At 48.9% G+C, this 13,602-nt stretch overlaps 1 protein-coding gene across 1 annotated transcript in view; it reads right to left on the minus strand.

Annotated features, from left to right (window-relative positions):
* Positions 1–8: 8 nt before the first annotated feature.
* The window catches only part of LOC144138115 (polycystin-1-like), a 113,762-nt gene continuing 100,168 nt past the window's right edge, over positions 9–13,602 (minus strand). The window contains exons 36-45 of the mRNA XM_077670222.1: positions 12,562–12,840; positions 11,675–11,804; positions 10,469–10,833; positions 9,664–9,784; positions 8,347–8,585; positions 7,581–7,752; positions 5,476–5,828; positions 3,826–4,182; positions 3,146–3,337; positions 9–2,303 (exon numbers count right to left, since the gene is read on the minus strand). Of these exons, the coding sequence (XP_077526348.1) occupies positions 1,689–2,303; positions 3,146–3,337; positions 3,826–4,182; positions 5,476–5,828; positions 7,581–7,752; positions 8,347–8,585; positions 9,664–9,784; positions 10,469–10,833; positions 11,675–11,804; positions 12,562–12,840 (2,823 nt within the window). The 3' untranslated portion in view covers positions 9–1,688. The remainder of the gene's footprint in view (positions 2,304–3,145; positions 3,338–3,825; positions 4,183–5,475; positions 5,829–7,580; positions 7,753–8,346; positions 8,586–9,663; positions 9,785–10,468; positions 10,834–11,674; positions 11,805–12,561; positions 12,841–13,602) is intronic.

A 13,602-nucleotide genomic window follows, 5' to 3' on the forward strand; every position in this document is an offset into this window, starting at 1 on the left:
GTGATACAGCGGCAACTTTTGGACAACGCACTAGCTCGTTTTTATTGACATTATGTACAACTGTATACGAAAACACAACAGGGCACAGGTTGTTGGTAATCTTTAATGGAAGTGAATGAAGCCATGACCGTGGAATCGATGTGCTTAAAAACGGCATGCGCGCAAAAAAAAAAGGAAATGCACTCAGGTCTCAATGACTGCCACTAGAAGATATGGCGCTTTAGGAGAGAAGCTAGCGAGTCCTCAACCAGTGAAACAATATATGTCGCGTGCATGCATTTAGGGTATAAAACTGAGTATTTATTAAAAAAAAAAAAAAAACGCTTAATTTCTCACGTTCTGGCAATATTGCTTGCGTTCGACTGCGTGTGACTGTAGCTAACGGGTTCGTCTCAAGAAACCTCACAGTCGAATTTTAAGGCTTGTCATTTTCCTGTATTGCTCAAAATTGTGTGCGAAAATGTTATTGCACGAATACTCCGTTTTAGTGCACCGTGTTCTCGTCTGTGTCGCTGAGACATTGGGAATTTGGATTGAGAGAAGAAACCTTTCTTCGCAGGCTTCAATGCTTGGAGGCACAAAAGTGAACGCCTTTCCGCGAAATCAGGCTCTGCCAAGAAACCTTTTAACTAACGGAATCATACAGACGAATTCGCTACGAGTTAGATATTTCTAGTGAAGGCAATTCGTCGTTTCTCCCGGCGTTGGTTGTGGTTAAATAACGAATTATTTCATCCCTCTTTACTCATATGAATCTTAACAGATAGCTTTTTTTAGAACCTTTGCCTCTCTGATGCTTCAGAGTAAACTATAGGATTTTGTTATTCCCTCTTATGTAATGTGTACAAGGCCCCGAGCGTAATAAAAAAAGTGGACCAACAGCGTATTACTTTGAATGACGGAAGTCGATGTGTTCGAAATGATGTGTAATTAGGAAACAGCATGAGCCAATAAATTTTATAAAAAAATGTTTATCTGTAAAGTTTCCGTTTTCATATGACTAGCGTCGCGCTTCTTTATTTGTATTATCATGAAATACGCGGATGAATTTATTCATTTACGCACGAGATTTATTTGAAGTTCCTTACATAACAATCGGTAGACTTTTGTGAACACCGGGTCATTTTTTACCAGATTCTTCATTACGTTCGTAACATTCGTCTTCCTTAGCTGTAAGACGTAGCCTGCTTAACTAGTGTTGCAGAAATCGCTCTCCCTGTTGTACCCAGTCATGTATGCTCTGCTGAGAGCACTGCAGAATCGCCTCCGCATCGCGACACATTATGCGCCAAACTTTAAACTCCTTTGTTACAGGACAATTCAGTGTACTACCGTGGCATGAGTGCGTGTATTCTCCTCACGACTCGGGGCTTCTCAAAAGAACAAATATGTAAACTGGAGATTATGCTTCTCGCCCTGAGTGATCGAAGGCAACTGAAAAGCAGGTGCAGATTTGGAGTGTTTTCAGTGTACCGCAGTCTGGCAGACATTGTTTTAGGCCTGTGCCGAGGTTAATGCTTCTAGCTGCGCTCTTTTCCGTCGTGTAACACCTCTGCATGCCTTCACTGCTAACGACCAAAACAAAATCTGAAAACCACAGCGATGCTGCTACCACTAAGCTACTGGAGACTTAACTGACTAGTAACGTTTCTGCAGGCTAAGCAGGTAGCACCGGATTCTCGAGTCGCTCAGAAGCGCTTCTTCTTCCTTCGTCGCGGCGCGGCGGCCTCATCCGGCAGCGGCTCCGGTTCCATCGGCTCGTCCTGCACTTCCATCCAGTCGAGCATGTTTCCCTGCAGAGGCGCCTGCTGCGCGCTGGTCGGTTCCGGGGCCTTGTACAGCGCTCGCAGCGCCCTCTTGCCGCTCAAGTCGAGGTGGCCGTCGAAGTACATGTCGTTGATGTAGAACAGCAGACGGTCCACCTTCTCCGGGAAGTTGGTGATCTGGGCCTCGAGCGTGGGCGGCTTGGACACGTCGGGCTCCAGCTCGGTGGCGGAGGCCAGTCCCAGAAAGCCCTTGAACTTCTTGCCCACGTAGCTGACCATCTCGAAGTCGTTGCACTGCTTCTCCACGTCCTCCTTGACGGACTGGAAGGAGCTGATGATGAGCGTGACGAAGATGTTGAGCAGGATCACCGACGTGACCAGCGCGAAGACGAAGAACACGAACGGTCCCACGACGGGGGACGCCATGGCGATGTCGTCGAACTTGAACTGGCCCCGGGCCATGTCGAACGCCGTCTCGGCGGCCGTCACGAACGTGGAGAACTCGGCCATCCTGGTCCCCAGTACGATGTAGAAGACCTGCAATGTAGCAGGGGGTCACAATGCTGTGTAGCCATTGGGCTTTGAAGCAAAAGCTGGGAAAGGTGTCAGCCCCACGGCCATAATGTGATAGTTGCTATTGTTTTTTTTAATTGAATAGGGCAGGTTTTCGCAGAACTAATGGTGATTAGTAAGCGACTCTACATTTCGTTAGACGCATAACAAACACGAGGAACACAGCTCGTGAGGTGTTCAGAATTTTTGTAATGCTCAGCGTGATAATGTTTGCTAAGTGCAATATATTTGTATAGAAATGAGACCGCTCAGAAGGATGATGCATCTACAGTGCAATAGAAGCCGAAGGTGTGTCGTTCGGCGGAAAAAGAAATGGATAGCACGGGTCCCTTTCGCGATGAAAAAAAAAATGTATGGAGCTCAGGCGTTCCCCAGATAACTCCTGATGCAGCTAGCGCCGCCTAAAAGTTTTTAAAGCAAACTAAACAGTTATTTCACGGGTTTTATAAAACTTCATGTCATGAAATAAAGAAACAAGACTATTTAGGGCAATAAACAATGATTAGTATAGCAAACGAAACTTCTGAAACTGACTGTTAAGCAGCGGCCGCCAGGGGCGCTGCTTACCAGTTAGTTTCAGAAGTTTCGTTAATCGGCCCCGAACGACACACCTCTCTCTTCTAGTACACTGTACTGCGGCTGTGCTCTTACAACCTACGCTATCGCAACTTGAGATTTCGAGACCACTGCTGTCGCGAGGCCCGATTTTAGCTACTCCACAGTTATGAGGCATGTTCCTTGACCAGTTTGCGCAACACCCGCCGGTGAAGGACCCCTGTGTCCCGCTACTCCCCCGCGTGACGTACCTGCACGAAGGCGAAGAAGATGACCCAGAAGACGACAAAGAAGGAGCTCAGGTCCCTGGAGCATTGCGCCAGTGTGCTGTAGAGGATGCCGATGCGCTTGTTGAAGCGCAGCAGCTTGGTGAACTTGAGGATGCAGATGAAGATCAGGAACGACATCAGGTAGCCGAACAGTTCGTCGATGGCGGCCACCACCTGCGGGCGCATGCGCACTCTATGTATACTTCACCGCCGCCGTTATCATCGGCAGTTTGAGGTACACACGCAGCGCCGACCACTGAGAACCGCATAAGTAACCCGCAATGGTGATACTGGCCTCGATATGGTAAATGAGGCACTCGTTAGCGAAGAAAAGAAAAAAAAAATGAAGGAAGCTCACACTTACGCGTAAGACTTGAAGGTGGTGAAGATGTACGTAACCTTCGCGACCATCACGACAGTTTAAGTTCTGGCTGACCTGATCACGACTGGCTGACCAAATCATCGCCGGAGCAACAGCAGGCCCTCGTGCCTAGTCTTTGAAGTAGCGCGGGTTTGCGGTTTTCTGGACTGAACAGGCTGAACTCGCCTCCCTACCCCCAGACTTACGTCAATAAATGTTTGTCGTCAATACTGTACACTCCCATCTACAATGCACTCTGAGGTTTGCTCATACAGTGTGAAAAAGAAAAGAAAAAAAGGACCTGCAGTTTGACGTATCCGTTTCCGTGGCTCCGCTCGAAGGTCTTGAGAATCTTCCTGGTGACCACCATGCGCGAGACGTAGAAGAACATGGCCGAGTAGGAGAGTCCCAGGGCGACCAGTTCGGCCAGGTTCCAGTAGCTGCGGAAGTAGTCGACGCGCAGGTTCAGGAAGCTGCGCAACTCGTGCACCGTGAAGTAGATCACGAAGCCGACGAAGATCAGCTCGCAGATCATGACAAACAGGCCGAAGCCCTGGTGGTAGCGCATCAGCCGGATGGCATCGATGCGCGCGTTGGGCACCACGCCACCTCCGGGGTGGAACTCGGCCACGATGGTCACCACGCCGAACAGGTTCACCTGCGACGACGACAGTTGGAATCAGCGAGACCATCACCACTGGACAGCAGTGCGCATGCGCGCTGTTTCTAGGATGGGAACCACTTGGCGAGTCGCGACACATCGCACAACAACTTCTTCAGACATCGAGTCCCAACCTCCCTCTCAGGCGCTTTTGTTGCGCTGCGCTAAGCATTCTTTGAACGTTTCACTATCTCTTCGATTGCAGGGACGCACAAGTCCCTGCTACGACTGGCTTCATACATAATGCCATTACGAAATACAATGACACTGGAGCTGACGACGCTACTATAAGGGACATCACGTTTGGTTATGACGTCATGGGCTCAAAGAAAATTGTCATCAACTTCCTCGCTCATAACTCACGCTTTAAAGCAGGTCACTTTGAAGTGGTCTGATAGTGTCTTCTGGAGCTAAGAAAACTTGCCAATGGTCACCACATTTCTTAAAAAGTAAACCGTTAAAAATGACCGGGCATCCCCAGCTCGTCGCTGATGAGCTCTATGTGTTCTGTTTAGCACCCTTTAAAATCTGTGTTTTAAGAATCACTACGCACAGCTGTGAAGCGTCCAAGATAATTCAGATGTTGACCATCAGGTTGAAGTTCCTCTGGAGGAGGTTCAAAAATTACGGGTCGACGAAAAAGGTCCAGTTTAAGTTGCTCTCGCAGATTCCTTCACACTAGCCAACGTTGCACACGAGTACGTACCACGCACACATTCACGCTGACATGCACACCTCCGACCAATAACACGCCGCTCTCTTGCCCAACTGTTTTGTCCTACACAGACACTTCAGGCAAGCCCGACCGCCTCGGTTCCTCACCTCGCTCTTAGCGTCACGCCAAGCGTTGCATTATACCAGAAGTCGCCAAAATGTAGCCCGCGGGGCAGTATTTCGCGGCCCCCAACATGTCATCAGAACATGTCACCTAGCCCCCCTAGCCCCCAACATGTCACCTAGCCCCTCTCTTTGTGACTTCAAATCTGCAGGCCGACAGGCCAGTTTTGACCTCAAATGGGGTTACACGGGAGACAAGAACAGAGAATTGATCGCTTCCAGTTGCCATTGTCGCCCATCTTCACTTTTAGCCAGATCATTGTCAATTATTTCAAATATTATTGGCTATTCGATGAATATTTCTTCTTTGTCTGCATTGTCGTCCCCCCCCTCCCCCCACCCCCTCCACCTGATTTGCCGTCCGACCCTCAGTCATGTCGGATTCATGCAACTCGGCCCTCCACCTCAAAGGGTTGCCGACCCCTGCATTATGCTTTATAAGCTGGCCCTCACCTGTGCGTTGTACACACTGAACTCGGCGAACACCGCCCTGGTGCCGCCGTCGATCCAGTCGGACTTCTCCAGCTGGCGCAGCTTCTGCACGATCTTTTCCTTGCTTCCCCTGAGAGGGACCAGGTATCCCCCTCCGCCGTACACGTCCAGCTTTCCCCAGAAGGGCAGGCCGTTGAGCTCCTTGGCGCGCCGGTGGTGCCACTCGTCCACGCGGCTCTTGTCCTTGGCGGGCTCGTCCATCAGCACCTCGCGCCAGCCCGGCTTGTAGCTGAGCTTGTCCTCGTTCAGAAGGTTTGACTGGCCGCGGCAGCCGTCCACCAGGTGCCGCATCAGCTTCTCCACGCGGCAAGAGTCTGCGAACGAAGCGGGAAGTTTAAAACGACGATTGTCAAGTGCGTGTTTCACCAGGCACTATGGCACACGCTACACGAACTACTAGAGTACCGGTGCCTGCGCGGGACTGGCAGTCCATCACCCACGAACACAGAAGCAACTCCCGAGTCCTCTTTGGTGGCACCTCTGTGTTTGGCACAGTCAGTGTTGCCGCGAAGTTTGAAGTAAAGCCTCACAAGTTGGCTAACTCGGCGAAAACTAGCCACTCAGTGGAAATTCTGGCCGCAGTACTTGCCCAAGCTCGCCGGTCTTGAACGATACTCAAAAGGTGCGGGGCATAGCATCAAATCGCCATCACCGTGCATGTGCACTGCTCTCGGTCAGTTTGCGCATGTGCGGAAGGTAGAAGAGCCTCACAAGCTCGTTAATTCGACGAAAAGTAGCCAATCAGTGGCAACCCTGGGCACTGCACTCGCATAAGTTTCCCGGACTTAATGATACCCGTAAAGGTAGGGAGTGGGGGTGGGTGTAGTCACCGCCGCAGTGCATGCGCAAAAGGCTCGTAGTCGAGTTCGGGTAAACGAAAAATTATCAGTGGCTTAGCTCGGCCATGCCAGGATATACGTAGCGTGAGCTAAGGGTTCAGCTGGTTATCCTTAGGTTTCCTGGTTGTCTAGAATTAGCTGATTATCATGCTTATAGGCATAATAGCAGCAGTTTTTTAGCAGCAGTTTTAGCAGCAGCAATCGTTTTAGCAGCAGTATACTGCTGCTAAAACGATTTCCTATCCAATCCAATCGCGGCGGCGGCGGCGGCGGCTTCGGCGCGCCAGCTGTGCTCCGTGAGACGTCACTGATCCTCGCTCATGCGCAGCACGGCTCTTCAGGAGCCACGCAAAAGTGCTCAACCTCGGCCAGTGTAGCTCACGACGCTACAAAACATTAGGTGCCGCGGGATTGTCTTTAAGGGGGACTAACCCGATCACGTTCCTATGGAACTTACTAATTCGATCCAAGGGCTTAAAAAGCATCGTGCGCCAATACGAAAAGTTTTACAAATACATCTAAATGTTCCTAACGGCCCAGTTTGCTTCTTTTAGAAATATAGCCCATCTTTACGAAAAAAAAAACAAACAAGAAATGCATTTTAGTTTATCTAGTTTTCATTAGACGGCGTTAGCAGTCTTCCGTGCGGCAGTTTTATTTTTTGATTTCAATGCAGAAGTGGCATATGTAGAAAATAAGCAAACTGGGCTGTTGTGCACATGTGTATGTACTTTTCAAAGTGTTTGCATTCGCGCACGATGGTTTTCAAGTCCGTGGGTCATTAAGTAGCAAGTCCCATATGAATGTTAACAGGTGAGCCCCCTTGGGGCACTACATGAGTACTCCCGCACCTTAAAGTTCGTGAACCTGAATTGCGCCAGAAAACGAATGAAGGAACGGACACTGTAAGATATGAGACTGATGAATAATATCAAATTAGCCGTTTTACATTATTCAAGGCCCAAGTGGCCATACAGAGCAACTATATATAAGCGCTTACGTTGCCCATTTATTATAATTATTCAAAAGAACAATTACTGAAGATTACCGCGTGTCATGTATAATCTACGCGTGGCGTATATAAAGAAGCTTCATTCAGCAAAATTGTTTAGCCTTGGTGAATGTTGATGCGGGTATTGATACTAGCAAGCCTGCGTATGGTGCAATATGCAAATGAGCAGATACGTTTATCAGGATCTATAAAAGTAAATGTGTGAAGTTCCTCACTTGGCCTTGCACGTATCTGTCTCAGTGAGCCGAATCCCATGATGCGGTTCACGCGGTCTTCGAGAAACCCGCGTAAACCGAATGGCTGTGCACCGTTGTACCAGGGCCCGGCCTTGAGGTTGGGCACCAGCACTTCACGGGACCACTTCCAGAATTGCTCGGCACTGCTGATCTGAAAAAAAAAAAAAAAAGAAAATGTGGTGAGGAGCAGAGTTGTGGCGCTCTTCATTTTAAATGCACTGTTCCCAGAATTAAAGCAGACAAATTTGCTCTTGCACTAGTGTATCTTACCACAATAAGTGAAGTTACACTGCGCAGTAACGAAGTATTTTAGATCTTGGTGTTTTAGATTATCTACCGCCAGGGGGCTGCTGCCGAGGCTATTTAAATCTTGAATAAACGATTTTTAGACTCCTTCACCCAGCCTGTGCATCTGTCTGTACGTAGGGCCCTTTGGGACCGTCGCGGTCCCGCACTACACACTGCTTGTCGATTCACGTTTTTGTTTCTCTAAAACAATTCATAGGCTTCTTTAGAGGGCACTTTCTAAAGGGAGCTTCACACAAAAGAAAAGTATTCACTGGCTCATCAGTATCTCGATGGGAAACTAGAAATTTTAGTTTTAAAATCAAGGCAGCAATTTATATGGAACCTCAGATAACTACACCGTCAAGAAGTGTTGTTTTTTATCGCTCTATACCTCGAAATGCGAATCAATTGCAGGAATTCGAGCATGCGAGCACATCCAGTGGCAGAACATGCCCACCTCCATGAACTTTCCGTTGTCGACAAACTCGTGGCGCAGGCTCTGCTGGAGGAAGTATGCGCTGGGGTCCCTGTTGCCGTACGAGAGCACGGTGAGGATCCAGAGGAAGAAGAGGTAGCTGGCGATCTCCCGCAGGATGGCCGCCATCTTGAGCTCGCGGAGCCGCTCCTCGCGGACGCGGTCAAGCTCCCACGAGTTCTGCGGCTTGTACACCCGCCGACGCCGGTGGCTCGGGGCGTCTGCTCGTAGAATGGAACGGCTTCGTCAATTCCACTATTCCACTGGTACAATCACTCACTTGCTCTGTATTTATATTGCCACCGCTACACTGGGCACAGGAATATCCCATTAGTGTCGCTTTCGCCGGGATCGTTCGTGGCTGGTAATTAGACGGACATTTCGTCATCGTCACTGGGTGTGATTCACCACTGACGATGAAAGTTTCCATTAGACCTTTAAGACGCTCACGGCCCTTCGTAAACACTTCAAAGCCGATTCAACCGCGTCTCTTTAAACTGAGGTGAGGATCAGAGATGAGTGATTGTCTTTCGCGTCTTCATTTATGACGGTCACGAAAGATCCAGTTTGAAGTAACCCGAACAACTGATGAATCAGCAATTCGAAAAACAAAATTAGGGGCTCTTTATAAAGGACTCCGATGTTCTTGTTTATAAAACAGAGCCGGGGTTACGGTGCACCGTCATCTGGCTTGTCAGTTGCCTGCGCTCTAGCATAACAACTCTTCACGGTGTACCGTTTCTCAGTGGCTTGTTTGCGGTATCCATGGAAGACAAAGAGCCCAACGAACAGAATAATTGAATTCATGGCTGTAACTTTTGCGCAACTTTAGACGGAGACAGATACAAAAAGGGACACGAAGACCAGCGCAGACTAGTCTGCTCTACTAGCCCGCCTAACCGTTTTATTGCAGAATAATTTAGTGAGGCGGAGTAAGGTTCCGGTAGGAAATAGCTAGCCTTCACCCAAACGCAGGCATGAGGCTACATCGAGACGATGCGCATGCACCTTTTTCACAATATCGCAGCCAAAGTATTTCGCTCCGCTCCGTCTGTACCATCCCTTTGGGACAGCTTAATCTGGCATTTAGACGCTGCTGATAATAACGTAGGTAACTGCCCACTCCTTTTCTTTGGTTTTTAAAATTTTGCTGGATTCTTTTACAAACATCGGAAAAAAAAACATTGTTGTGGCCCCGTATATTGTGACACCTCCTTGGTGCTTATAGTTCTTGCGACCCCCCCTCGCCTTCCCCACCCTCGAATAAGTCTGTGTCGGTGCTAGAGCCCTTTGTCTCACCGGCGTGCAGCCACTCTTCGTGTTCGAGCAGCTCTGGTTCTTCTTCGTCCTCGTCCACCTCGTCATCCTCTTTGTCTGGAGACTTGAACAGGCTCGAGAAGACGATGGCCAGCAGGAACACCTGCCAATGCACGGTTAAATACAAGAATAAACTGACGCGCATGCCGGCAGTGGGCACAAGGCGTAACTGACTTTTCGTGTCCCAGACTAATGACTATTTTATGGTCCAAACTGTTCTTGTTATTATTTTTACGGGGCACTACGTTGTTCAATTCCTTCTAGGGCAGAACGGAACGGCTAGAAGTGTCCCAGAAAAGCTCTGAAGTATAAGCTGCTGTCACCGTCACGCTAACAGTGGCATTATCTATGTGACGTAATGAACGTGTTCAGCGTTATCACAGTCCCGCTTTGGCTCGCACCATTGACGACGAGGATGCCTTGTAAACTTCCACCGTAAGCATCCTCCTCTCTCTGTTCACCTAATCGCGCATGCAACGTGCAATCATTCTGTTAAATGTGGCCTAATAAATATAAAATCATAACAAACCAATTTTTTTCATCGGCCATATACCTTTAGTTGGGACGCCCATGCGGAGTTTATGCTACAACTTCGATACCAGAATGCGTATCGGGCACGAATTAACGAGGATGACGGCGGCGCGGTGCACCCTGACATTCAGAAACTCAGCTTGTGCGCATTCCAGCTGAGGCCTGGCGCACACAGTCTAAAACGAAACAGGCACGGCTGCAACAGAAAAGTGGACGTGAAAACAGCCAGAGAATAGGGAGTTTAGGACGTGTTCACCTTGATGGGCTGTGTGATGAGGACGGACATGAAGAAGGAGACGAGTAGCGAGGTTATCCACTTGCGGGTCTTCTCGTCGCCGAACTGGACGCCGTAGGCCCAGATGAAGAACACCGAGACGAAGATGGAGGCCAGGCACAGGAACCAGGCCACGTAGCGGCACCACCAGGGGAACATGAACTTGCCCTTGCGCTTGCGGCGACGGCCCAGTTGCCGCCGCGCCCCCAGCTGGCCCGGACGCTCCTCGAACACGTCGTTCAGCTCGGTCTCCTTGAACTCGGTCAGCTGCATGGTCGACTCCGACTTGCCGCCGCCTCGGCCGATCGGCTGGGCGGCTGACGAGGCGCGGCTCACAACCACGGAGTCTGCGCCCAAGGTATATGTGTGCGGGACATCAGCGTGGCTGCTGCTGTTGGTACTGTATCAGCTTTCCGTTCTGTTATTCGAGCTCACAGGACAAGTTTAGCGCATGGTGATGACCTCGCAGTTCCGAGTTAATTTCTGTGAATGCGCGCAATATTTTTTCCAGCGGGGACTCAGTCGGCCACATCTTTAACTAGCGTTCGGAAGCCCCGACTTTTCAGGCGTCAGCGGCGTATGGCCGAAGCCAAGTTGCGAACACGTCGAGTACCAAACAGGTCGGAAGCCAAGTAGCAAACAGGCCCATCGTCTGCTAGGCTGTTCCTTCCTATGAGCGCCATAAGTCTGAAAAGTCACCACTCGCGCGCGCTAGTTAAAGATTTGGCTGACTGTATACGTATACTCTGAGAAGGCAGCCGTGCTGGCACGTGCGCCTATTTCTTTGTGGTGCATTGCGCCTAAACATGCCATTTGACCTAGCTGTGTGTGTGAGAGAGAGAAAATTCTTTAATGAAACCGAAGAGGTCAACCCTGCATAATGCTGGGCTTGCTACTTCAGATGGTTGGTAAACATATGATGCGGGTTAAATGCTAACATGAATAATGCAAATAAGAAAAGGAAAAACGAAGGAAAATCCACCAGACGGACACACGCACACATATTAAAAAATGTTTTTTTTTTTTTTGCTGAATACCTCTGCTGCAAGAGAATCCGACTGTCTAACGTATCAACGTAACGCACACCCTCTGGGCAGCAGACGTGTCATTGAGAGTACTCGCTAGTACGTAATTATTCCTGCTCCAATCAGATTAGGGTAGCTCATCTGCAACGAAGAGGAACCGCACCTCTCTTCTGGCGAAGTGCTTCGGTGATCCTGTTGGGCCTCTTGCGTCGCAGGCGTGACCTCCGGAACAGGGTGATCATCAGGAAGGTCGGGGGAAACACGATGAGGTTGGCCAGCACGCCCACGCCTACCTGTCCACGGAAACGGGATTGGGGGCAATGTTCTCAAAAGCTTCTTCAAGTATACGATCCGTGCATTGATATTTCGAAATATTAATCTCCGAAGGGCAGCTTTTTTGCGTTGCACAGCTCAATAATTTCAACCTTCTTATTCCCTTAAATACAGAACCATATACCCGCTGACGTTAGAAAAGCAATAGGAGCCCATGCTGCTACACAAAATGTTATATAATCCAGCTCATTGTGCACTGCCATTTGTAAAGAAGTTATTATATGACTGTTAACAGTGCAGTTATTTGCAGAAAAAAAAACTGAAGTGGTATTTGAAGGAACCATTTTTGCCGTCATCTTTGTTTCACAATGTGACATGACTGGCATATTACTTTCTCCCAAACATCCAGTCTCGTGGTACTTGCTGCTAAAGCTGGAGTCGAGAAAAGCACTTATAAAAATTGTTGGGACATGTAGTACGTTTCTGTCTTTAAGTCTCGACAATACTCGTCATGTTATAGACTGCGCTACGGATGGGCGCCCATTAAATCCGGGCTAGCACTGCTCAACGACAAAGCATGGCTTCTGCTAGGACGAAGATGCTCAAAGTAACCCTTTTATTCTGTACATCTCGACAATATCTCGGAATTTTTTTCCACTAGGCTGCGCATGCGCAGTTATATGATACGGTCGACTGCGCCAATGAAATCGGCGTATGATAAGACGGCATCCTCCGGGAGGAAGGAAGGAATGGGCCTAAGATAGGTAGGTGGAGTACCTGTTCGGGGCTGAGCGAGAAGGGTCCGACGTTGACGGCCGACGCGGACGGCTTGGACGGCACGCGCCCGTACCACATGGCGTTGACCAGCATGGAGAGGTAGAGCAGGGCCACGCAGCACGAGACCCGCTGGACGCGCGTGAAGCGGCTCTTGGGCGGCCGCATGAACACGCTGAACCAGAGGTGGCCGTCGGCCAGGTTCTTCTGCGACTTGAGCTGGAACAGGTGGTTGAACTCGGTCGCCTCGTCCTTGCCCGCCACGGGCAGGAGACGGTCCGTCTGCACAGGGGAGGAAGGAGCCGGTTCATTCATTCATTCATTCATTCATTCATTCATTCATTCATTCATTCATTCATTCATTCATTCTATCTTTATTTCCTTTTTACAGGAGGAGGCGAGAGAAAAAGCTATTTGAACACCTTCCCGCCCCTTTTTTTGGTTGACAGCATAGCTTAAATGTAAGGTTAATGTGTACAATTTCAGAAAGTACACTATAATTTTATGCAGCAGTAGAAAAAGTGATGTTCTTTCACTTCCAAAAAAAAAAAAAACACTGGGTAAGTATAAATTTCACAGCTTATCAATTTCACAGTTTGCATGGCACACGCGGTCAAATATTTGTGTTAGTACCCTATTTCAGTGGTACCCAAATAGAGGTCCTCGGACCCCTATTTGAGTACCCGTTTTGCCAAACCTTCTGCCAGTGCAAAAATGGGGTTTCGGTGCATGATACCTACGTTTATTTTTTTCTCTACTAGCACTTTATCGCAGCTTCTAAGGTCGACTTTTTGCTTTGCACAATACTCCAGATATGCAAAAAGGCCTGACACACAAAAGGCAGCATTTAGGTAAGTGTCCGTGCGACTTTTAGCAGGAAGAGCAAATCGTTTGATAATACGACGTGCATCGGCATAAAAGCCGGCCTTGAAGAAAAGGCAGACATTGAATATGTGGGGTTGACTTTCGCTGCATGGGCAAATTGTTTGACATTATGACGTGAATCAACATAGATCATAGTAGGGTTCTCATAACTTTTGCAAA

Source organism: Haemaphysalis longicornis, unplaced genomic scaffold (genome assembly GCF_048455015.1).
Source record: "Haemaphysalis longicornis isolate Haplotype H1 unplaced genomic scaffold, Haemaphysalis longicornis Haplotype H1 scaffold_5, whole genome shotgun sequence".
NCBI lineage: Eukaryota > Metazoa > Arthropoda > Arachnida > Ixodida > Ixodidae > Haemaphysalis > Haemaphysalis longicornis.